Here is a 22,835-nt window from a genome sequence, read left to right as displayed (position 1 = left end):
ACACAGGAGTGGCGTTGGGCAGGATAGTTTAGATGCTGTTGAGTGACAAGTAGCTCCCAAATCTCAGGGTTAACGCATTTATTCCTTGCTCATACCCACACGGTGCACAGGGCTCTACTCCAGGTAGTCACTCAGGCCTCTAGGTAGAAACTTTTTTTTGAGACAGTCTCACTCTGTCGCCCAGGCTGGAGTACAGTGGTATGAGCTCAGCTCACTGCAACCTCCGCCTCCTGGGCTCAAGCGATTCTTCTGCCTCAGCCTCCCAAGTAGCTGGGATTACAGGAGTACCACCACACCCAGCTAATTTTTGTATTTTTAGTAGAGACAGGGTTTCTCCGTGTTGGCCAGGCTGGTCTCAAACTCCTAACCTCAGGTGATCCCCCCACCTCGGCCTCCCAAAGTGCTGGGATTACAGGCGTGAGCCACTGCACCCGGCCTGGAATTTAAGACAGGGTCTCGCTCTGTTGCCCAGCCTAGAGTGCTGTGGCACAGTCCTAACTCACCTCAACCTCCTGGGCTCAAGCAATCCTGCCTCAGCCTCCCAAGTAACCGGGACTATAGTCACGTACCACCACCATGCCTGGTTAACTTATTTTAGAGATGGGGTCGATGTTGCCCAGGCTGGTCTCAAACTCCTGGACTCAAGTGATCCGCTCATGTTGGCCTCCCAAAGTGCTGGGTTTACAGGCATGAGCCACTCTACCTGGCCAACATTCTCTTTTTTGAGACGGGGTCTTGCTCTCGCCCAGGCTGGAGTGCAGTGGTGCTCTCCAGCTCACTGCAACCTCTGCCTACCGGGCTCAAGCGTTCCCGTCTAAGCTTCCTGAATAGCTAGGATTACAGGCACACACCACCATGCCCAGCTAATTTCTGTATTTTTAGTAGAGATGGGGTTTTACCATATTGGCCAGGCTGGTCTCAAACACCTAACACCAAGTGATCCGTCCGCCTCGGCCTCCCAAACTTCTGGGATTACAGGTGTCAGCCACTGCACCCAGTCCCAAGACCCTATCTTAAAAAAAAAAAAAAATTATCACAAGATTCAGCCTAAGTACAAGGAGTGGGGGAAAAAAGGGCAGAGCAGACAGCTATTCAGAGTGTAGCCAAACTTCCTGTGAGACTTCCGAGGAACTTTTTTTAAGACAGAGTCTTGCTCTGTCACCAGGCTGGAGTGCAGTGGCGCAATCTCAGCTCACTGCAACCTCTGCCTCCTGGGTTCAAGCAATTCTCCTGCCTCAGCCTCCCAAGTAGCTGGGACTACAGGCACCTGCCACCACGCCCGGCTAATTTTTGTATTTGTAGTAGAGATGGGGTTTCACCATGTTGGCCAGGCTGGTCTCAAACTCCTAACCTCAGGTGATCCGCCCACCTCGGCCTCCCAAAGTGCTGGGATTACAGGCATGAGCCACTGTACCTGGCTAGATTCCAAGGATTTCTAAGAGCCCCGCGCACAGCAAAGGGCTGAGCAAACGTCCCTGCCCAGTGGAGGGGAGGGGTACACTGAGCACTAAGGGATGAGAAACAGCCCCTGGAGCACTGAGAAGGCTGTTCTGGAAAGAGGAGAACGGTGGATGCAACGTCTCAGAGGCAAGGGGAGCTTGGCCTGGTGGTTACCCAGAAGACAGCTAGGTTCTGGAGAATGAGGCCTGCAGACAAGGCTTCAGCGGGGAGCAGGGAGAGTGGGAGGCGATGAGACCCGTCTTCTGGAAGCTCAGGTGGGCTACCATGCACAGCATGGGTTAAGACTGGTGCCGGGGCTCACACCTGTCATCTGAACACTTTGGGAGGCTGACGCGGGAGGATTGCTTGAGCCAGGAGTTTGAGACCAGCCTGGGCAATAGTGAGACTCCATCTCTAGAAAAAAATTTAAGGCAGCATAGGTTGGGCGGAGTAGATGCCGCTGGGAACGTTCTAGAAAGAGATGGGAGGGTTCCTGCTGAGAACAGAAGGCACGCCCTGGTGGACGTTTCTGGAGACACTGCAGGAAAGGAGATAATTCTGTGGGTTAAGGAGCCTAGGCCTGTTGACATCTGGGCCCCTTCCTAACTTGGAAAAGGCAGGGTGGGCAAATGGTGTTTCCAGAGCCCTAGTTTGTGTGGGAAGGCGGCCGAGCAGTGAAGCTATTGGAAATTTGTTTCGACCTTAGCACTGTGGACATCGGGACTGGACCATCCTCTGGGGTGGGGCCATCATGGGCACCGCAGAGTGGTGAGTATTGTCCCTGCCCCCACCCACTCCATGCCGGGGGACCCCACAAGTCATGACAACCAGAAATGCCTCCAGAGATCGCCTAGAGTCCCCTGGGGGCAGAATCACCCTACTGGAGGCTCACTGGTCAAATGGGACATGTCTAGGACGGGACCACTCACACCGCTCCTGGAATCACACCAGAAACATCGGACGACACTGGAGCTGCTCCAGGCGGCACAGGTGGAAATCTGCTACCCCAGCAGGGAAGTCTGTGGCTGTGACTAGATTCCCAGAGAACGAGGATGGAAACGGCTCAGAGGGCCGGGCACCGTGGCTCACGCCTGTCATCCCAGCACTTTGGGAGGCCGAGGTGGGAGGATCACGTAAAATCAGGAGTTTGAGACCAGCCTGGGCAACAGAGCAAGACCCCATCTCTACACAAAATTTTGTCATTTCTATTAATTTGAGACAGAGTCTTGCTCCATTGCCAGGCTGGAGTACAGTGGCATGATCTTGGCTCACTGCAACCTCTGCCTCCCGGGTTCAAGCGATTCTCCTGCCTCTGCCTCCTTAGTAGCTGGGATTACAGGCACGTGCCACCGTGCCCAGCTCATTTTTGTATTTTTAGTAGAGATGGGGTTTCACCGTGATGGTCTCAAACCCCCGACCTCAAAGTGCTGGAATTACAGGTGTGAGCCACCACACCCAGCATCTACAAAAAAATTAAACTAGCCGAGTGGGGTGGTGTACATCTATAGTCTCAACTACTCACGAGTCTGAGGCAGGAGGATGGCTTGAGCCCAGAAGTTGGAGAGGCTGCAGTGAGTTGTGATGGCACCACTGCACTCCAGCCTGCATAACAGAGTGAGACCCTGCCCCCCACCAAAAAAAAAAAAAAAAAAGGTTTAGAGTCACCAGGCTGAAGTCCTTCCAGGTTTCCACAAGTTGAGCAGGGACAAGATGGGAAGGCCTCTTTCCCTTCAGAGGACAGGACACGTCCACTCTGCCTTTCCCGGGTGCTTTATTACACGTGACGGCGACCAGTCTGTACACCACAGACTGGATCATGGATGCCATAAAAGAGCCTTCCTGCTTCCCTCCACCATGACCCCCTAGTTGGGGGGCAAAAAAAAAAAAAGGGGGGATGAAAAGAGGAGCCGGAGTCGGATGACAGCAGCGAGGCCCCTCAGTAGGTGATCTGGTACACAGAGGCATGCTCCCCAGAGCCTGTGACGATGAGGCGGTTGTTGGAAGAGATGTCACAGCACGTCATTGGGGACGTCTCAGGCACCTGGAGGGGGGGCAGTGGGCAGTGAGCTGGGGTAGGGCTCACACAGCCCTGGTCTCCACCCGTCAGCTCAAGCATGAAGCATCGTCTCTTCAAAGAAAGACAGGGTCTTGCTCTGTTGCCCAGGCTGGAGTGCAGTGTTGCAATCTCAGCTCGCTGCAGCCTTGACCTCCTGGACTCAAGCAATCTTCCTGCCTCAGCCTCCCAAGTAGCTGAGACCACAGGTGCTCACCACCACACTCAGCTATTTTTAATTTCTTTATATTTTTTTTTTTTTTTTTTTTTTTGAGACAGAGTCTCGTTCTGTTGCCCAGGCTGGAGTGCAGTGGCACGATCTTGGCTCACTGCAAGCTCCGCCTCCTAGGTTCACACCATTCTCCTGCCTCAGCCTCCCAAGTAGCTGCGACTACAGGTGCCCACCACCATGCCCGCTAATTTTTTTGTAGTTTTAGTAGAGACGAGGTTTCACCGTGTTAGCCAGGATGGTCTCTATCTCCTGACCTCGTCATCTGCCCGCCTCGGCCTCCCAAAGTGCTGGGATTACAGGCGTGAGCCACCGCGCCCGGCTCAGCTAATTATTTTTTGTAGAGGTGGGGTCTCACTATGTTGGCCAGGCTGGTCTCGAACTCCTAAACTGAAGAGATCTTCCTGCCTCAGCCTCCCAAAATGCTGGGATTAAAGCCATGAGCCACCATACCTGGCTAATTTTTAAGTTTTTTATGGAGACAGGGTCTTGCTGTGTTGCCCAGGCTGGTCCCTTTGGGGCCACCCCCGGGTCCTGCCCCCAGCCCACCGCAGTACCTGGAACACCTTTGTCCCCGCCGGCATGCTGTAGACGCCAAGGAAGTCGTCCATTCCAACGCTTGCCCACCACTGGCCTGGGAGAAATGAGAGTGCTGGCTCATGGGGACACCAGCGGCTGAAGGGGGAAGGACTGCCTGGGGCGGGGGCGGGGGCGGGGGCGGGGGCGGGGGCGGGGGCGGACCACTCCGGGCAAAGGAAGGGCCCAAGCACCCACCCCCCCTTGCCTCCCTCATCCCCCTGCAAGAGCATCCCCAAGACTGGTTTCTGCTACAGAAGGGTTCTGAGGTGTCCTAGAGGGTGTCCTGGCATTGGGTGGGGTCTTGTGGGAGGCTGGGGGCTGCAGGGGAGTCCCCCTACCTTCCGCCAGCCGCTTACCAAAGGGGGAGAACTTGACGCTCAGGATGACGCTGTCTTTCTGCCCCACCATGTGCCGCTGGCTCCCGCTGGTGCTCTGCAGCCACTGCTGGCCATTGGCCATGCCCAGCAGTACCCAGTCCTCCTGGGGGCTGTGGGACAGGCTCATTATCTGGGTAATGGGCAGTGGGGAGGGAGGAACCTGGTTAGGTCCCAGCCTGGCCCAGGAAGCAGGCAGGAGCCTGGGGACCTACCCTGGAGGTCCGGGTGACTGACCCCTTCCTAGCTGTGCAGCCCTGGGACAAGCAACTTCATGTCTGTGCCTCAGTTTGTTGGTGTGTAAAATGGAGAGGCTTCCCTACTTTGCACAGGATATAGTGTGAGTGTTTATTTTGAGATGGAGTCTCGCTCTGTTGCCAGGCTGGAGTACAATGATACGATCTCGGCTTACTACAACCTCTGCCTCCTGGGGTTTAAGCGATTCTCCTGCCTCAGCCTCCTGAGTAGCTGGGACTACAGGCATGCGCCACCATGCCTGGCTAATTATTCTGTATTTTTTTAGTGGAGACGGGGTTTCACCATGTTGGTCAGGCTGGTCTTGAACTTCTGACCTCAAATGATCCGCCCGCCTTGGCCTCCCAAAGGGCTGGGATTACAGGCGTGAGCCACCGCGCCCAGCCTGCAAAGAATATTTCTAATGATCTCTGTGTTTAGAGCATCAGTGAGACTTAAAACCACGACCCCCTTTTTCCTTCCCAGAGTTCAAGAGTTCATCCTCCCCACCCTTTTTTTTTTTTTTTTTTTAAAGACAGGGTCTCATTCTGTCACCCAGGCTGGACTACAGTCAGTGGATGATCACAGCTCACTGTGGCCTCAACCTCCCTGGGCTCCAGCCATCCTCTCACCTCGGCCTCCCAACTAGCTGTGACCCCAGATGCATGCCACCATGCTCAGCTAATTTTTATTTTTTGTAGAAACAGGGTCTCACTATGTTGCCCAGGCTGGTCTCAAATTCCTGGGTTCAAGTCTTCCTCCCACCTCTGCCTCCCAAAGTGCTGGGATTACAGGCATAAGCCACTGTGCCTGGCCAACCTCATTTGTTTTTGAGACAGAGTTTCGCTCTTATTGCCCAGCCTGGAGTGCAATGGCACGATCTCGGCTCACCACAGCCTCCACCCCCCAGGTTCAAGCAATTCTCCTGCCTCAGCCTCCTGACTAGCTGGGATTATAGGCATGCGCCACCATGCCTGGCCAGTTTTGTATTTTTAGTAGGGAAAGGGTTTCACCATGTTGGTCAGGCTGGTCTCGAACTCCCGACCTCAGGTGATTTGCCCACCTCGGCCTCCCAAAGTGCTGGGATTACAGGTGTGAGCCTCTGTGCCCAGCCCTAATTTTTGTACTTTTAATAGAGATGGGGTTTCACTATGTTGGCCAGGCTGGTCTCAAACTCCTGACCTCAGGTGATCCACCCACGTTGGCCTCCCAAAGTGCTAAGATTATAGGCGTGAGCCACAGAGCCCGGCCTCAACCTCATTTTTTAATCTGAGGACCAGAGGATGCCTGGCCAAGCAGACCCCATCCCGGCCTCCGCACCTGAGACTTGAATTGGTACTCCAGAGGTTTCATGATGGTCCTCTGGTCCCAGCACCGCAGACAGGCATCCGGACCCCCAGTCCAGATGTTGTAGCCCTTGACCACGAAACTCTTGACTCCATCAGGGTAACCCGTGAGGTCCCTGGCCACAAGGGACATTGGGAGGCAGTCAGGCCAAGACTCTGAGGTTTGGGCCCCCGGAAACACCAGTCACTATGTTTGGGCATGAAAGGGATAGTGCCACCACCCAAAAATCTCTGCCTGCACAGATTGTCAAAGTTGGCAGAAAATGGACACAGGATCTAGTGCCGGCCCCTTCCAGCCCTCAGCCTCCCTTCTCCGTCCACCTGGGCCTCCCCTTGCCTCTTCCATCCTGAGTCCACTCGAGCTCTGAAGCAGGTCTACAGGAATCCCTTCAAGGAGGGAAGGGGAATAGTGCTGGGTAGGTGGTGTGTATTCTACGTCAGCCATTGCTTCCTGCAGACATACGCTGATAGATATTTTATATGTTTTATATATATATGTGTGTATGTATGTGTATGTATATATATGTGTGTGTGTGTATATATATATGTATTTTTTTTTTTTTGAGATGGAGTCTCGTTTTGTTGCCCAGGCTGGAGTGCAGCAGCGCAATCTCAGCTCACTGCAACCTCTGCCCCCGGGTTCAAGCGATTCTCCTGCCTCAGCCTCCCGAGTAGCTGGGATTACAGGCATGGGCCACCACACCGAATTAATTTTGTATTTTCAGTAGAGATGGGGTATCTCCATGTTAGCCTGGTCTCAAACTCCCGACCTCAGGTGATCTGCCTGCCTCAGCCTTCCAAAGTGCTGGGATTACAGGCGTGAGCCACTGCGCCTAGCATGCATATATATATATACACACACACACACACACACATATACACATATATATATACCAATATATATACACACACACGTATGTATATATGTATATATATCTGTATGTGTATATGTGTGTATATGTCTGTGTGTGTATATATACATATATATGTGTATGTGTGTATATATATATATATATATATATATATATTTTTTTTTTTTTTTTTTTTTTTGAGATGGACTCTCGTTTTGTTGCCCAGGCTGGAGTGCAGCAGCACCATCTCAGGTCACTGCAACTTCTGCCTCTTGGATTCAAGCGACTTTAGTGCCTCAGCCTCCCAGGTGGCTGGGATTACAGGTGTGCGCCACCATGCCCAGCCTATTTACATACATTTTATATATATATGTGTGTATACATATATACACATATATACATATATATACACACACATATATACACACATATACACATATATATACACATATATACATATATATACACACACATATACACACATATATACACATATATACACACATATATATGTATATATATAAATTTTTTTTGAGTCAGAGTCTCACTCTGTGACCCAGGCTGGAGTGCAGTGGCACCATCTTGGCTCACCGCAAACTCCGCCTCTCAAGCGATTCTCCTGCCTCAGCCTCCGGAGTAGCTGGGATTACAGGCATGTGCCACCATGCCAGCTAATTTTCATATTTTTTAGTAGAGACGGGGTTTCGCCATGTTTGGCAGGCTGGTCTTGAGCTGCTGGCCTCAAGTGATCCATCCGCCTCGGCCTCCCAAAGTGCTGGGATTACAGGTGTGAGACACTGCACCCAACCTGTTTTTTATATATTTATGTGTATGTGTATATATATATATATATATATATATATATATATGTATATATGTGTATATATGTATATATGTATATATATACGTATATATATGTATATATATGTATATATACATGTATATATATATACGTATATATATATTTTTTCTTTTTTGAGATGGAGTCTCACTCTGTCGCCCAGGCTGGAGTGCAGTGGCACAGATCTTGGCTCACCGCAAGCGCCGCCTCCTGGGTTCACGCCATTCTCCTGCCTCAGCCTCCCGAGTAGCTGGGACTACAGGCTCCCGCCACCACGCCCGGCTAATTTTTTTCTATTTTTAGTAGAGACAGGGTTTCACCATGTTAGCTAGAATGGTCTTGATCTCCTGACCTCATGATCTGCCTGCCTCGGCCTCCCTAACTGCTGGGAGTACAGCCATGAGCCACCCAGCCAATTTATATATACATATTTTTAAACAGAGATGAGGTCTCATTATGTTACCCAGGTTAATCTCAAATTCCTGGGCTCAAGCATTTCTCCCGTCTTGACCTCCCAAAGTGCTGGGTTGACATGTTTGAGGCACCAGGCCTGGCCTGCTGTTTTATATTTTTACAACAAATTTGCCCTTCTAACAAGCCTTTGAGTTTGGGGCTGTTACATCCTGTGTCCAGGTGGGGAAACTGAGGCAGACAAAAAGTAAAATGCCCTGGGCTGCAAGGAACGCAGTCCAGCCAAGATTCAAGTCTGCACCTCTAACTTTCTCAAATGCAAGTTCAAGGGGGCAAGGGTTTTGGCTGGGAGAGTGCTATATCCCAGGTTCAGGAGGTGGCAGGAAGGTGGGCAGAGGTAGCCACAGGAGGCTGGAAACAGGATGCTTCCCCTTCCCACCCCCCAAACGCACCTGACCACACTCTGATCCCGCAGGTCCCAAATCCTGACCACACCATTGGTGAAGCTGGCGAAAGCCAGGTTGGCATCCAGGTTGGCGTCCAGGGCCTGGCAGTTGAGACCCACACAGGGCAACTGCTCCTTCACATGCAGGGAGGGCGCCGCCAGGTCCCACACACTCACGCTGGCCAGGTTGTAGCCACCGGTGAACAGGCTCCTGCTGTTTGAGGACAGCAGGCAGGTGCGCAGGAAGGCCCCAGGGGTCTGGGGTGGGCAGAGTCACCGTGAGCTGTCGCCCCCTATGGCATTCTGCCTGGACTGCTTTGCCTCATGAGAGCGAACTCCTATTCATCCTTTAGGTTCCTAGCTATTATGCCCCTTTTCCCTGGAAGCCCTCTCTCCACCACCTGGGCTCTCCCAGAGTCAAACCTCAAACCCCGTTCCCAGAAGCCCTGCACCCCTGGAAACCAAGGCCGCCCTCACCTGTACAGGCAGGTGGCTCTCAGGGAACCTGTCCTCAGCCACCTGGCCAGTCAGGCTCCACACCTTGATGCCTCTTCTGCCACAGGTGAACACGTGTCGCGTGAAGCTGCTGATGGCCGTGGCGAGCACGAGCTCCCCGTGTGCCAAAATCCGCATCTTCTCCAGTTTGCACGGGATGGCAAGTCTCTTAGACTGCCCGGGCAAGGCATCTGGCCTCTTCCATGCATCTGCAAAGTCCTCAGGGTCCCAGGATCTTGGGAGGGGAGGCCTCGGGGTAACTGACCTGCCTGTGAGCCCCTTTGCCCAGTGGGAGCCACACATCAAGGCCTAGAGGGGCTTTTTTCAGATTTTGGGGTCCCCCCTCTCAGGCCTTGTTTTACCCTCAGACTCCACCCAATGTCCTGCCCACATTCCTTCAAGTATTGTCCCTTTGCCACAGCCCTCCATATACTTCTGCCTTCTTCCTAGACTGCTTTGCCCCAGGAGGAAGAACTCCTATTCATCTTTTATGGTCCTAGCTATTATGCCCCTTCCCCAGAAAAGCCTTCTTTGCCCCATCTGGGTTCTCCCAGCGTCACTCCACAAGGTTGGGACAATCTGCATCCAGTTCTAACACAGCTACACCCCATCCCCTTCCATGAAAACGTCTTCCCCAAATGCCTTGAGCCCAGTGTTGGGGCAGCGATCCTGTGAACCTAACACTGCACTTTTTTTTTTTTTTTTTTTTTGAGACAGAGTCTCACTCTGTCGCCCAGGCTGGAGTGCAGTAGTGGACGATCTCAGCTCACTGCAAGCTCCACCTCCTGGGTTCACGCCATTCTCCTGCCTCAGCCTCCCGAGTAGCTGGGACTACAGGCACCCCCCACCACGCCTGGCTAATTTTTTTGTATTTTTAGTAGAGACGAGGTTTCACCACGTTAGCCAGGATGGTCTCGATCTCCCGACCTCGTGATCCGCCCGCCTCGGCCTCCCAAAGTGCTGGGATTACAGGCGTGAGCCACCGCGCCCGGCCTAACACTGCACTTTTCTACCCAGCCTCTGCAGCTGCTGTTGGAGAGGATGGCAGAGTAGTGATGAAAAAGGCGGAAGAAAGTCTTCCACCTCTGTTCCCCTCTATGTGCCGGGAACACAGGTATAGACAGGAAGGAATTCCCACTGCCCCCACCCCGCCCACAAGCAAACAGTGCAGACACTTACACGGACTGCAGAAACCGAAGGGCTCCTCCAGGACGCTCCTGCAGGCAGGGAGATCACAGCTGCCCCCGCCTCCCCGCACGTCTGTGCCCACCTCCTCCACCCCACCTGGGCAGCCTTCACGCTGCGCTACCAGCTCGGGCCTGGGTCTCACCTGGACCATACTCCATCTTGTGTTCCTGTCTTGGAAACCCTCAGGGGGGCTGGAGGAGGTCTCAGGTGGCCTGGGGGCTAGCAGGGGGACAAGACGGACTAAGTGGCTTGCATTAGCTCCTAAGCACAGGATGCCCCCCACCCCATCCCGCCTGCAGTGGGTCGGCCCCTGCCCGCTGGGATTACTGGAAGCATCTTCGGGACATGGGTCTGCTCCTGGGTCACAGGATCCTGGTGCCTTGCTTTCCTGCCCCTAGAAAATGGAAAAGTCTCATCAGGCCTGCTGACCTGCCCGTTAGGACCAGAAGATGTCAGGGATTCCTGGGCAGCATGCACGGGGCTTGTCAGCTGCCTGGGGTCCTGTCTCTGGGTCTGGGCAGAGTTGCAGAGAGTCAGGGTATAGGGTCCTAGAAAGCCCTGGGCTGTGGGTCCCGGGCTGCTCCAGTATAGCCTCCTGGAGCACCCAAGTGCCCCCCGGGGGACCCCAGGGGCAGGATGAAAGGAAGACAAATCCCACAGGAACCCCAGTGCCCTGACCTGGGGGAGCCCAACTGCCTGCCCGGAAGCCCACCCCTCTGGGTAGAGCCGAGGTTGTTTACTCACCAGGCCTGGTGCCTGCTCTGTCACCATGACAACGGAGAGGAGGAGGGGGACAGAGAGAGAACAGCAGGGTTCACTGCACAACCCCCGAGATGCAGCCTGTGGCCACCCCTTCCCCCTCACCCTCGGGGACACTGACGTCTGTCTCTGGGCTTTGCCTTCTCATCGTGGACGCCAGCAAAAATCCGCCAGAGTTGCTCGGTCAGAGCGTCGTGCCAAAACCAAGGCTCCTTGTCCCAGAACAGCTGGGTCTCTGCCTGATCGTCCTCCCCCAAAGGCCGCCGGAGCCAGTCGGAGGACCTGGTGGTCATGATGTCCTCAAAGCTCGACTCCTGCAGGCTCTTGTCCTCCGCTTGCCGGGCTGTCCCAGGGCTGGCTGGTTCAGCAGGTGAGACCTGGCCCGGCAGGAACAAGGCGGTGAGAGCTTTGAGGATGAGCCTTCACCCAAGCCTGTCCCCTCCCCTCCTTGAAGACCAGAAACCCACCTCCTCAGACTGGAAACCCTGGAGTTGGCTGCAGCTCTCCACAATCTGTAAGAAGTTTCCTATCTAGAGGGAGGTTGGCAGCAAAACAGTTAAACGTTGCAGTTAAGGGTTTGCAATCCTACAGCATGATTATCCCCACCTGTAGGAGGTATATCATCTACTTGTTTTTTTGAGACAGTCTCTCACTCTGTCACCCAGGCTGGAGTGCAGTGGCGCAATCTCAGCTCACTGCAACCTCCGCCTCCCAGGTTCAAGTGATTCTCCTGCCTCAGCCTCCTGAATAGCTGGGATTACAGGTGCCCACCACCACACCCAGCTAATTTTTTGTTGTTGTTTTTGTTTTTTTTTTTTTGAGATGGAGTCTCACTCTGTCGCCCAGGCTGGAGTGCAGTGGCGCGCTCTCGGCTCACTGCAGGCTCCGCCTCCCAGGTTCACGCCATTCTCCTACCTCAGCCTCCCGAGTAGCTGGGACTACAGGCGCCCGCCACCACGCCCGGCTAATTTTTTGTATTTTTAGTAGAGACGGGGTTTTACCGTGGTCTCGATCTCCTGACCTCTTGATTCGCCCACCTCGGCCTCCCAAAGCGCTGGAATTACAGGTGTGAGCCACCACACCTGGCCTAATTTTTGTATTTTTAGTACAGACAGGGTTTCACCATGTTGGCCAGGCTGGTCTCGAACTCCCGACCTCAGGTGATCTGCCCACCTCAGCCTCCCAAAGTGCTGGGATTACAGGCATAAGACACCACCCCCAGCCTTCATCTACTTTTTTGCAGATAAGATCTCACTCTGACAGCCAGGCTGGAGTACAGTGGTACAATTACAGCTCACTGCACCCTCAACCTCCCAGGCTCAAGTGATCCTCCCATCTCAGCCTCCTGAGTAGCTGGGATTACAGGTGTGCACCACCATGCTCAGCTAATTTAAACACATTTTTTGTAGAAATGGGAGTCTCATTATGTTGGCCAGGCTGGTCTTGAATTCCTGACCTCAAGTGATCCTCCCACCTCTGCCTCCCAAAGTACCGGGATAACAGGTGTAAGCCACCACATCCGGCCTATTGCACCTGGCATATTTTTTTTTAGACAGAGTCTCACTCTGTGGCCCAGGCAGGAGTACAGTGACTTGGTCTTGGCTCACTGCAACGTCCACCTCCCCGGTTCAAGCGATTCTCCTGCCTCAGCCTCCCAAGTAGCTGAGATTACAGGTGTGTGCCACTACACCGACTGATTTTTGTATTTTTAGTGGAGACAGGGTTTCACCATGTCGCCCAGGCTGGTCTTGAACTCTTGACGTCAGATGATTCTCCTGCCTTGGCCTCCCAAAGTGCTGGGATTACAGATGTGAGCCACCATACCTGGCCCCAGCTACTCTTTTTGGGATGTTGCAGAAAGAAAACCTGACCACTACCACCCTTTGCTTCAAATGACTTCAAGAAGGCCAGGCGCGGTGGCTCACGCCTGTAATCCCAGCACTTTGGGAGGCCGAGGCGGGCGGATCACCAGGTTGAGAGATCGAGACCATCCTGGCTAACATGGTGAAACTGCATCTCTACTAAAAATACAAAAAAAAAAATTAGCCGGGCGTGGTGGCAGGCGACTGTAGTCCCAGCTACTCGGGAGGCTGAGGCAGAAGAATGGCGTGAATCCAGGAGGCAGAGCTTGCAGTGAGCCGAGATCGTGCCACTGCACTCCAGCTTGGGTGACAGAGCGAGACTCTGTCTTTAAAAAAAAAAAAAAAAAAAAAAAGGCTTCAAGCAGCAAAACAGCATACCTATGTCTCCCTAGGTGAGGAAGACATTTTAATTTGCTTAAACTTTGGAAAGATACTAAAAAACCGAGGAACTGAGGGTTACCTGCTGGGGAGAATTGATAGAAACAAGTCAGTGGTAATTTTTTTTTTTCTCTTTTGAGACAGTCTTGCTCTGTCGCCCAGGCTGAAGTGCAATGGCACCATCTCTGCTCACTGTAACCTCTGCCTCCCGGGTTAAAGCAATTCTCTGCCTCAGGCTCCCAAGTAACTGGGATTACAGGCACCCGTCACCATGCCCAGCTTATTTTTGTATTTTTAGTAGAGACGGGGTTTCTCCATGTTGGCCAGGCTGGTCTCGAACTCCTGACCTCAGGTGATCTGCCTGCCTCAGCCTCCCAAAGTGCTGGGATTACAGGCGTGAGCCATCGCACCCAGTCTGGTGTTTTATTTAAAATGAACAAAGAGCAACAAAAATCAAGTCATCTGACCACTGCCAATCCCAAATTTAAATGTAGTTTCCCAGTAAACGGAATAAAATCTAGATCAATACCATCCAGTACAAGTATAATTGGAATCATACATAGAGTCATTCATATGGAATGCCCAGTAGCCATGTTCAAAGTATAAAGAAATTGGCCAGGTGCGATGGCTCACACCTGTAATTCTAGCACTTTGAGAGGCCGAGGCGGTCGGATCACCTGAGGTCAGAAGTTCGAGACCAGCCTGGCCAACATGGCAAAACCTTGTCTCTACTAAAAATATAAAAGTTAGCCAGGCATGGTGGCACACACCTGTAATCCCAGCTACTTGGGAGGCTGAGGCAGGAGAATCGCTTGAACCCAGGAGGTGGCGGTTGCAGTGAGCTGAGATCCCGCCACTGCACTCCAGCCTGGGAGACGGAGCATGATCCGTCAAAACAACAAAAAAAGAAAGCAAGGCGAGTGATCCTATCTCTAAGATTTTTTCTACAAAAAGGCTACCTGTCTGTTTCCTTAGCAGGACAGCGGAGGGAGGGGCCAGGAGGGGAGACCCTCCATCGGAGCCTTGCAGGGGGACGGACTCCAGGCTGCTGCCTCCTGGGGCAGCCCGTGATGGATTTCCCAGCTGAGCCCGCCCAGCAGCAGCAAAGCCCAGGGGAGCCCTCTCCAATTCACCCCGCCTCGTTAATGCGCAATTTACCGGCACTTTAATGCGCTCAGCATGAAAAGTGTGGCTCCCTTCTGCCTGCTAGCAGGCCCTCCCTGGGGAGAGTGGCAGGCAGGCTGGCGGAGGAGGGGGCTGTGCTGATGGGGATTTTGAAAGCACAGCGAGGCGGCTGGGAAAGCCCGGAACTGGAGGCAGGGGGTGGGGGAAGCGGGCCGCCCAGGACCACAAGCCAGGCTGGGCTGCCAGGGATCCTGGGGCCTCCTGCAGTGGGGGCTGGGCAGGGACCCTCCTGAGTCTGGCTCCAACCGAAGTGGCTCCTTTGCTTTGGGGCCCTCACCCCCTGCATATCCTGATGCTCAGCAGCTGCGGTCAGGTTCCTCCCAAAACATGTCCACAATCATTCAATTACTTCTCATCACTAAGCAACCAGCATTCCACACCTGGACTGTCCTAACTGGTTCCCGGGCTTCTGCCCTCATCCCTCCTCCTTCTTCTCTGTCCTCTCCGCAGTAGCCAGGGCGTGCCCTCTGTCCGCAGCCCTCGATGGCTCCCACCTCCCTCCCTTGGGGTTCAAGCCCAAGTCCTCCCTGAAGCTCGCAGGACCCTTCGTGGCGTGGCCTGCCCTGCCCCCTCCCTGCCCTCCCCTCCTCCTCCTCTCACTCTGCTCCAGCCACGCGGGCCTCCTCGTAGTGCCTTCAGGACCAACACAGCAGGCACCGTCCTGCCTCAGAGCCTTCGCACAGGCTGTGCCCTCTGCCTGAAATATCCCTCCCATCCCAGACAGCCACACTTCCTCTTTGATGTCCTTTAAGTGTCCGCTCAGATGTCACCTTCTCGCATGTCTTCCCTGACCACCCTGAATTGCAACCCTCGCCCACCCTGGCCTCCCCAATCCCATTGGGGCTGCTCTCTTCCACCCGCCGCCTGGCGCAGCCCTCATCCCCTAACACTCCATCTACCAGGCTCCACTCGCCCCAAGGGTGGGAAGCTCTGCGTTGTTCTTTGCTATTTTCCTGGCTTCTACAACAGTATTTGGCAAGGAGGTGATGGATAAATATCTGTTGAATGAATAACCATGTTTTGGTTGCTTCCTGGCCCCCCTCACCCTGTTCCCTTCGCTGCCCCCCTCCTCCCAGGCCCTGCTAAGTTGCAGAAACAGCCCTGGGCCCCTGCCAGTTACATCTGGCACAGGCGGAAAATCCTGCCAGCGCCTGGGAGAAAAGGCCAGGTGGCGAGAGGACAGGCAGGGCTGGAAGGCGTACTTCAGCTTGGGCCAGGCGCCCTGGGCCGGCAGGTGGCAGCCTGAGAGCCCCCTCCCATGCATAGCTCCCCTCACTCCCACGTCATATGGCCCCTCATTGAACATCCAGACATGCAGAGGAACACAGCCGGGTGCCTGCCCCATCACAGGCTCTCTCTGTCCAAAGCAACTGACCAGCAAAGGGTCATCTAGGTTGCGCAGGGGCCCAGGGAGCTGAAGGAGCAGGACAGACCGTCTCTTGGAAGCAGCCCAGAGACAGGACTGGAGATGCTCCCCAAGACATGGGGCCTCTACTAATATCACGGGGGATTCCAAACCATAGCATGTGCCTCCTCTGCCAGCAGTCCTCCATGGCTCCCACCTCCCTTGGGGTCAAAGCCCCAAGTCCTTCTCACGGCTCAGAAGGCTCTGCATGACCTGCCCCTCGTCCTCTCCCTGTCTTCACCATCCCTTTTTTTTTTTTTTTTTTTTGAGACAGAGTCTCGCTGTCACCCAGGCTGGAGTGCAGTGCCACTATCTTGCCTCACTGCAATCTGCACCTCCCGGGTTCAAGTGATTCTCCTGCCACAGCCTCCCAAGTAGCTGGGACTACAGCCGCCTGCCACCACGCCTGGCTAATTTTTTTATTTTTAGTAGAGACGGGGTTTCACCATGTTGGCCAGGCTGGTCTCGAACTCCTCACCTCAAGTGATCCGCCCTCCTCGGCCTCCCAAACTGCTGGGATTACAGGTGTGAGCCACTGTGCCCGGCCCCCATCTGTCCTTTCTCATGCCTTTCATGGAGGGACAGCCGCACCCCTGAGCTCTGGGTCACCCACCTGCTTGTGATGTTCCGCCACATCCTGCTGGATCTTGTGCAGCTGCAAAGGGAAAACAGAGATCCCATTGGGAGGTGCTCTGGGTGTGAATGCTGTGTGACCCTGGGCAAGTTGCTCTACCCTCTCTGGTCCCTACCCCCCCGCCCCCACCTTAAAAAATTTTTGTTTTCACCTTCTCCTTTACTTTCATACTACACTGGTGTATGGTCCCTACTTTTTTAAGAGAGGCAGTCTTGCTCTGTCACCGGGGCTGGAGTACAGTGTGATCTCAGTTCCTGGCAACCTCTGCCTCCCGGGCCTAAGCAATTCTCCTGCCTCAGTCTCCCGAGTAGCTGGGATTACAGGCACCAGCCACCATGCCCGGCTAATTTTTGTATTTTTAGTAGAGACAGGGTCTCTACTATGTTGGCCAGGCTGGTCTCAAACTCTCGACCTCAGGTGATCTACCTGCCTCGCCCTCCCAAAGTGCTGGGATTACAGGTGTGAGGCACACTGCCTGGCGGAAAAGAACCTCTCTAGGGCAGTCAGGAGGCAGGGCTGGGAAACCACTGCCTTGGCTTGTCCCAGTGGGGCCCTCCTTGGTGGGGGCTGCCTGGGTCTGGCTCACCGAGTAGTAAATGCTCTCCAACTCTGCAGCAAAATGAGGAGAAAACCTGAGGGGGAAGGAGGAGAGGCTGTAAGACCTGTGGCTTCAGGACCCCTTCCCCAGGGCGAGCCCCGCCCTCAACCCCTAGGGAGAGCCTCAATGAAGCTGGAAGGCACTGGCTCTTGAAGCCAAATTTAAGGCAGCGCCAAGAAGTTCAGTAAGATTTTAATGCAGTATATTCTTTTTTTTTTTTTTTTTTTTTTGAGACAGAGTCTCACTCTTGTCACCCAGGCTGGAGTGCAGTGGCATGATCTCGGCTCACTGCAACCTCCGCCTCCCCAGTTCAAGAGATTCTCCTGCCTCAGCCTCCTGAGTAGCCAGGATTACAGGCATGTGCCACCACGCCCAGCTAATTTTTTGTATTTTTTTTTTTTTTTTTTTTTTTTTTTTTTTTGAGACGGAGTCTCGCTGTTTCACCCAGGCTGGAGTGCAGTGGCGCGTTCTCGGCTCACTGCAGGCTCCGCCCCCCGGGGTTCACGCCATTCTCCTGCCTCAGCCTCCCGAGTAGCTGGGACTACAGGCGCCTGCCACCTCGCCCGGCTAATTTTTTGTATTTTTAGTAGAGACGGGGTTTCACCGTGTTAGCCAGGATGGTCTCGATCTCCTGACCTCGTGATCCGCCCGCCTCGGCCTCCCAAAGTGCTGGGATTACAGGCGTGAGCCACCGCGCCTGGCCAATTTTTTGTATTTTAAATAGAGACAGTGTTTCACCATGTTGGCCAGGCTGGTCTCAAACTCCTGACCCCAGGTGATCTGCCCACCTTGGCTTCCCAAAGTGCTAGGATTACAGGCGTGAGCCACCATGCCCCGCCACTTTCTTCAACATTTTTTTTTTTTTTTTGAAACAGAATCTCACCCTGTTGCCCGGGCTAGGGTGCAGTGGTACAATCATGGCTCACTGCAGCCTCCAATTCCTGGGCTCAGATGATACTCCTGCCTCAGTCTCCTGAGTGGCTGGGACTACAGGTGTGCACCACGACACTCAGCTAGATTTTTTATTTTTTAAGAGATGGCGTCTCGCTATGTTGCCAAGGCTGGTATTGAACTCTGGACTCAAGCGATCCTCCTGCCTCTGCCTCCCAAAGTGCTGGGATTACAGGTGCAAGCCAGCACACCCAGGCATTGCAGTATTTTTCAACAATAAAATTGAATGCCAACAAATCCATGTGGAACAGGAAAATCAAAATTTTAATATTTGTTTGTAATTGTGTTTGTTTAATCAAAAGCTGCGCTGGGTATTGCTGGGTTCTCCATGCCGAGTATCTGTGTGGCTTCCTGTTCCTGAACCTGTCTCTTGGGCCAGCAGCTTCTAAACCACTCACTAGGACCTCAAGGAGAGAGGCCAGGTGGGGCTCCTTCCCAGGGTGAGACCTCCAGCCCCTGGAATTGCTCTCACCTGGGGAACTGCTTGAGCCGATTTAGAATGCCCTGATAATTCATCGTAGGAGAGCTCTCAGAGTTCGACGTCCCAGGATGAGGCTGCAAAGGTCAAAGCAAGGTTACATAAAACTTACAATGCTCCAAACACCCAAGACCCCAGGTCTCCATCTCAACCGGGGCATAGGTATTAGGTTGGTGCAAAAGTAATTGCGGTTTTTGCCTTTTTTTTTTTTTTTTTTTTTGGAAACCAAGTCTTGCTCTGTCGCCCAAGCTGGAGTGCAGGGGCACGATCTCAGCTCACTGCAAACTCCCGCCTCAGCCTCCAAAGTAGATGGGATTACATGCGCCCCCCACCACGCCTGGCTGATTTTTGTATTTTTAGTAGAGATGGGGTTTCACCATCTTGGCCAGGCTGGTCTCAACCTCCTGACCTCGTGATCTACCCACCTTGGCCTCCTAAAGTGCTGGAATTACAGGCGTGAACCACCGCGCCCAGCCTCTCGTATTTCAGTAAACAGCATCTTCCATTTTGCACTTTGGCCTAAAGTCTAAAATATTCACCACATTCTTGTGATGAAAATAGAAGCACAAAATACTTTTAAAAATAAAAGGCCAGGCAAGGTGGCTCATGCCTGTAATCCCAGCACTTTGGGAGGCCGAGGTGAGCAGATCACCTGAGGTCAGGAGTTTGAGACAACCCTGGGCAACTCAGCAAAACCCTGTCTCTACTAAAAATACAAAAATTAGCCGGGCGTGATGGCGCGCACCTGTAATCCCAGCTACTCGGGAGGCTGAGGCAGGAGAATCACTTGAACCTGGGAGGTAGAGGCTGCAGTGAGCCGAGATCGTGCCACTGCACTCCAGCCTGGGCGACAAGAGCAAGACTCAATAAAATAAAGTCTCTTGGCCAGGGATATAGGCTCATGCCTATAATCCCAGCACTTTGGGAGGCTGAGGCAGGCAGATCACGAGGTCAGGAGCTCGAGACCAGCCTGGACAACATGGTGAAACCCAGTCTCTACTAAAAATACAAGAAAAATTTGGTGGTCATGGTGGCAGGTGCCTGTAATCCCAGCTACTCAGGAGGTGAGGCGGAAGAATCACTTGAACCCGGGAGGTGGAGGGTGCAGTGAGCCGAGATTGTGCCATTGCACTCCAGCTGAGGTGACAGTGTGAGACTCCGTCTCAAAAATAATAAAGTCATAAAATAAAGTCTCAAAATATCCCTCATCTGACCCCTTTACAAAAAAAAAAAAAAAGTCTGCTCAGCCCTGAGAGCTTAAATTTACAAACGGTCACCTCTGGGACGCAAAGTGCAGGGAGCGGGGATTGCTTATAAAATATTAACCGAATATGTGATGTGTTCCTGTGTTTTTATCACCAAGGATGGAGTGCAGTGGTACCATCATAGTTCACTGCAGCCTCAAACTCCTTGGGCTCAAGCGAACCCTCTGCCTCAGCCTCCCGAGTAGCTGCAACTACAGGCCCACGTCACTAGGCCCAGCTGATTCTTATAGTTTTATTTTTTATAGAGACAGCGTCTCACTACGTTGTCCAGGCTGGTTTCAAACTCCTGGGCTCAAGTGGTCCTCCTGCCTTGGCCTCCCAAAATGTTGAGATTACAGTTGTGAGCCACAGTGTCTAGCCTACACTTAATTAAAAAAAAAAAAAAAAAAAACGGCTCCTTGGCACCTGTCTTGAGTGTAGCAGTGACCAGTATTGTCTTCAGCTGCGAGGCCTGGACGGGGCCAGCCCAGGTCATAGGTGGAGAAAGGGGCAGAACCACATTGGGCCCGGGTTTCCCTTGAGGGCTGATCCCACCACATGCCCTCCTCACCGAAGTGCTTTTCGGGGGGCCCTTGGGGCTGCGCTGGTCCCTAGAGGTCATCTTCAGGCAGTAGCCTCCAAGACTTTAGCCAGAGTCTAAAACAACAAGGAGATGGCAGGTCTTGAGGGACAGAAAATAAGGCAGTACCAGGGAGGGAAGCCACCCATTACCCCACCTGCACCTCCCAGTTTGGTAAGTCTCCAGGGACCCAGTCCTGCGGTTCCCCCATGCGTTCCCTGGGTCCTGTCCTCACTTATCAATGCCTCCAGCTGCCCAGAATCATGGGGGCGGGGACCCAGAAAGAACAGAGCCCTGCCTCCCAGGCCTCACCCTAGGAGATTGGGGTGGATAGTGCACATACACTCCCTGCTGGGGGCAGTCAGGGATCGGCGAGCCCAGGGAAGGTCGCCAAAGCTCAACCTTAGTTTTGAGACAATTTCCTAAAGCGCAGGGAGATCACTAGGAAGGGGTTTTGAAGGATGAATAGGAGTTAGCCAGGTGCATTAGGCAGAATTCATCAGACAGAAGAAACGACCTCTCTCCACCTCCATCCCTGCTGCAGCACCCAGCTCCTTCCTTGCCACAGTCCTGCCCCTCCACGCCCCTGCAGCCCCTTCCCCGGCCGGGAATCCTGGAGTCCCCCCAACCCCCAGGAACACGCCTGGCAACTCACGTCCCTCACCGGGCGGAAGCTACCGAGGTCAGCCAAGTTCAGGCCAAAAGGAAACTCCTCCTTCCCCCACCGGGGGCCATTTGACCCATCGGGCCCCGCCTCGTCCCGCCTAGTCCCCGCCCCGTCCCGCCCAGGCCCCACCCAGCCGCCACCTGGACCGTGAAGCCGATCAATGAAGGCGCAGTAGCTGCACGTGGGTTCGGGCTCCGGGGGGCAGGCCTCTGGCGGCGCTGGCCAATCGCGAGGCCGTTTACGCACGTGGGTCGCGCACGCCCTCTCTGATTGGTCGGCTCTCCCCGGCCGCCGGCCATGCTGTCACTCAGCGACCAGGAGCCTCCGCTTAACCCTTTCGGTCCCGCTGCCGGGAAGGGCGGAATTGCAGAGCTGTAGGCAATTTGGGGTCCCAGCGGGGGCGGGGATATTTAAGAGGGCGTGGGGCTTGAGGCTCAGAGGCTGGAACTTGGGAAGGGATAGGTGGTGAGTAGTTGCATTGTTTTACGCATTTTTAGCCTTGTACGGAAGTGGCTTATGGCTGGAGGTGAGGAGTGGGAGGTGGGTGGGGTCGATCTTTAGCACTCTCACCCCAATTCTTAAATACGAGCTAATTACATTTTCCTCAATATTAAATAACGTGCAATGCAAACGAAGCTTCAAGTCCTCTTTCTGGAGCCAACTTACTGGGTCCTCTTGATGGTCCTAGCCCCGGGCTATGCATTTATCACCGAATTTTCCCAACTCCTCTTCCAGCCCAGTGACAAAGGCTCTGAGAGCAGAAAGCGGGACAGCAGAGGCCCTGAGGCTGATACAGTATTGCGGGATCCAAGCCCGGGGTGGGACAGAGTGGTGGGTATTCCAGACGGAGGGAATAGCGGAACCTCTCAGGCAGAGCTGGGCTGGTTACAGGAGCAGACAGGGAGGCTAACGGGGCTGCGTGCACTCCCAACAGGCCTGCGGTGATTTCCGGGAGGTAAGTGGGTTGCTACAGAGCGAGAGAAACCTGCTATGTGGGGTCGTGGGGATAGGGGTAAGGGGATTCCAGAGTTTTGTTTTGGCCTATTCAAAATATGAGGCCAAGGCACCATGGCTCACGCCTGTGATCCCAGCACTTTCCAAGGCTGAGGTGGGAGGATTGCTTGAGGCCAGGAGTTGGAGACCAGCCTGGGCAACACAGTGACACCCTGTCTCTACAAAAAATTTAAAAATTAGCCAAGTGTGCTGGTCATGCACCTGTAGTCTAAGCTACTAGGGAGGCTGAGGCTGATGGCGTAAGCCTAGGAGGTTGGGCTGGAGTGAGCTATGATCGTGCCACTGCACTCCAGTCTGAGCAACAGAGCAAGACCCCACCTCAAAAAAAAAAAAAAAAAAAAAATATATATATATATATATATATATATATATATATATATACATATATATATAGTGGTCAGGCCGCAGTTCTGGAGTGAGAGCCGGTTTCTTTCTGTTTGGCGCAGGACCTGGTACTGGCATTAGCAGTTCGCTCTGCCAGGGACAGTCTCCCTCAGACAGCCACCGGCCGGCTGCTTACTCCCTCAGCTCCCTACTTAGAAATCACCACATTGGGCCAGGCGTGGTGGTGCACGCCTGTAATCCCAGCACTTT

At 53.6% G+C, this 22,835-nt stretch overlaps 1 protein-coding gene across 4 annotated transcripts; it reads right to left on the bottom strand.

Annotated features, from left to right (window-relative positions):
- Window positions 1-63: 63 nt before the first annotated feature.
- TLE6 (TLE family member 6, subcortical maternal complex member) lies at window positions 64-21,309 on the bottom strand. 4 transcript variants are annotated; one of them, XM_055247174.2, is made up of 17 exons: window positions 21,225-21,309; window positions 20,552-20,637; window positions 18,731-18,813; window positions 17,296-17,341; window positions 16,689-16,730; window positions 11,713-11,775; window positions 11,367-11,622; window positions 11,231-11,247; window positions 10,814-10,880; window positions 10,629-10,705; window positions 10,478-10,515; window positions 9,281-9,533; window positions 8,811-9,061; window positions 6,230-6,371; window positions 4,658-4,808; window positions 4,280-4,356; window positions 64-3,481 (listed from the first exon to the last, which is right to left on the bottom strand). In XM_055247174.2, exons 2-17 carry the CDS (start codon window positions 20,600-20,602, stop codon window positions 3,377-3,379), a joined length of 1,719 nt encoding a protein of 572 aa, XP_055103149.1. In that variant the 5' UTR covers window positions 20,603-20,637; window positions 21,225-21,309; the 3' UTR covers window positions 64-3,376. The 4 variants fall into 4 exon arrangements, with proteins under 4 accessions (XP_055103149.1, XP_063476732.1, XP_063476733.1 ...); XM_063620662.1 differs by lacking the exon at window positions 10,478-10,515 and having other exon boundaries at window positions 9,281-9,577; window positions 21,216-21,309; XM_063620663.1 differs by lacking the exon at window positions 10,478-10,515 and having other exon boundaries at window positions 9,281-9,577.
- Between the last annotated feature and the right edge of the window lie 1,526 nt (window positions 21,310-22,835).

The sequence above is a fragment of the Symphalangus syndactylus genome, chromosome 17 (assembly GCF_028878055.3).
Source record: "Symphalangus syndactylus isolate Jambi chromosome 17, NHGRI_mSymSyn1-v2.1_pri, whole genome shotgun sequence".
Lineage (NCBI taxonomy): Eukaryota > Metazoa > Chordata > Mammalia > Primates > Hylobatidae > Symphalangus > Symphalangus syndactylus.
Note: the sequence above shows the minus strand (reverse complement) of the source record. Positions and strands in the feature narration are given on the sequence as shown.

Coding starts and splice junctions, on each gene's coding strand:
- TLE6 (XM_063620662.1), bottom strand. CDS start 20,602: ATGACCTCTAGGGACCAGCGCAGCCCCAAGGGCCCCCCGAAAAGCACT. Junction 16,731..17,295: donor TGGAGAGCATTTACTACTCG/GTGAGCCAGACC, acceptor TTCCCTTTGCAG/CTGCACAAGATCCAGCAGGA. Junction 9,062..9,280: donor AGAGCCACCTGCCTGTACAG/GTGAGGGCGGCC, acceptor TGCCCACCCCAG/ACCCCTGGGGCCTTCCTGCG.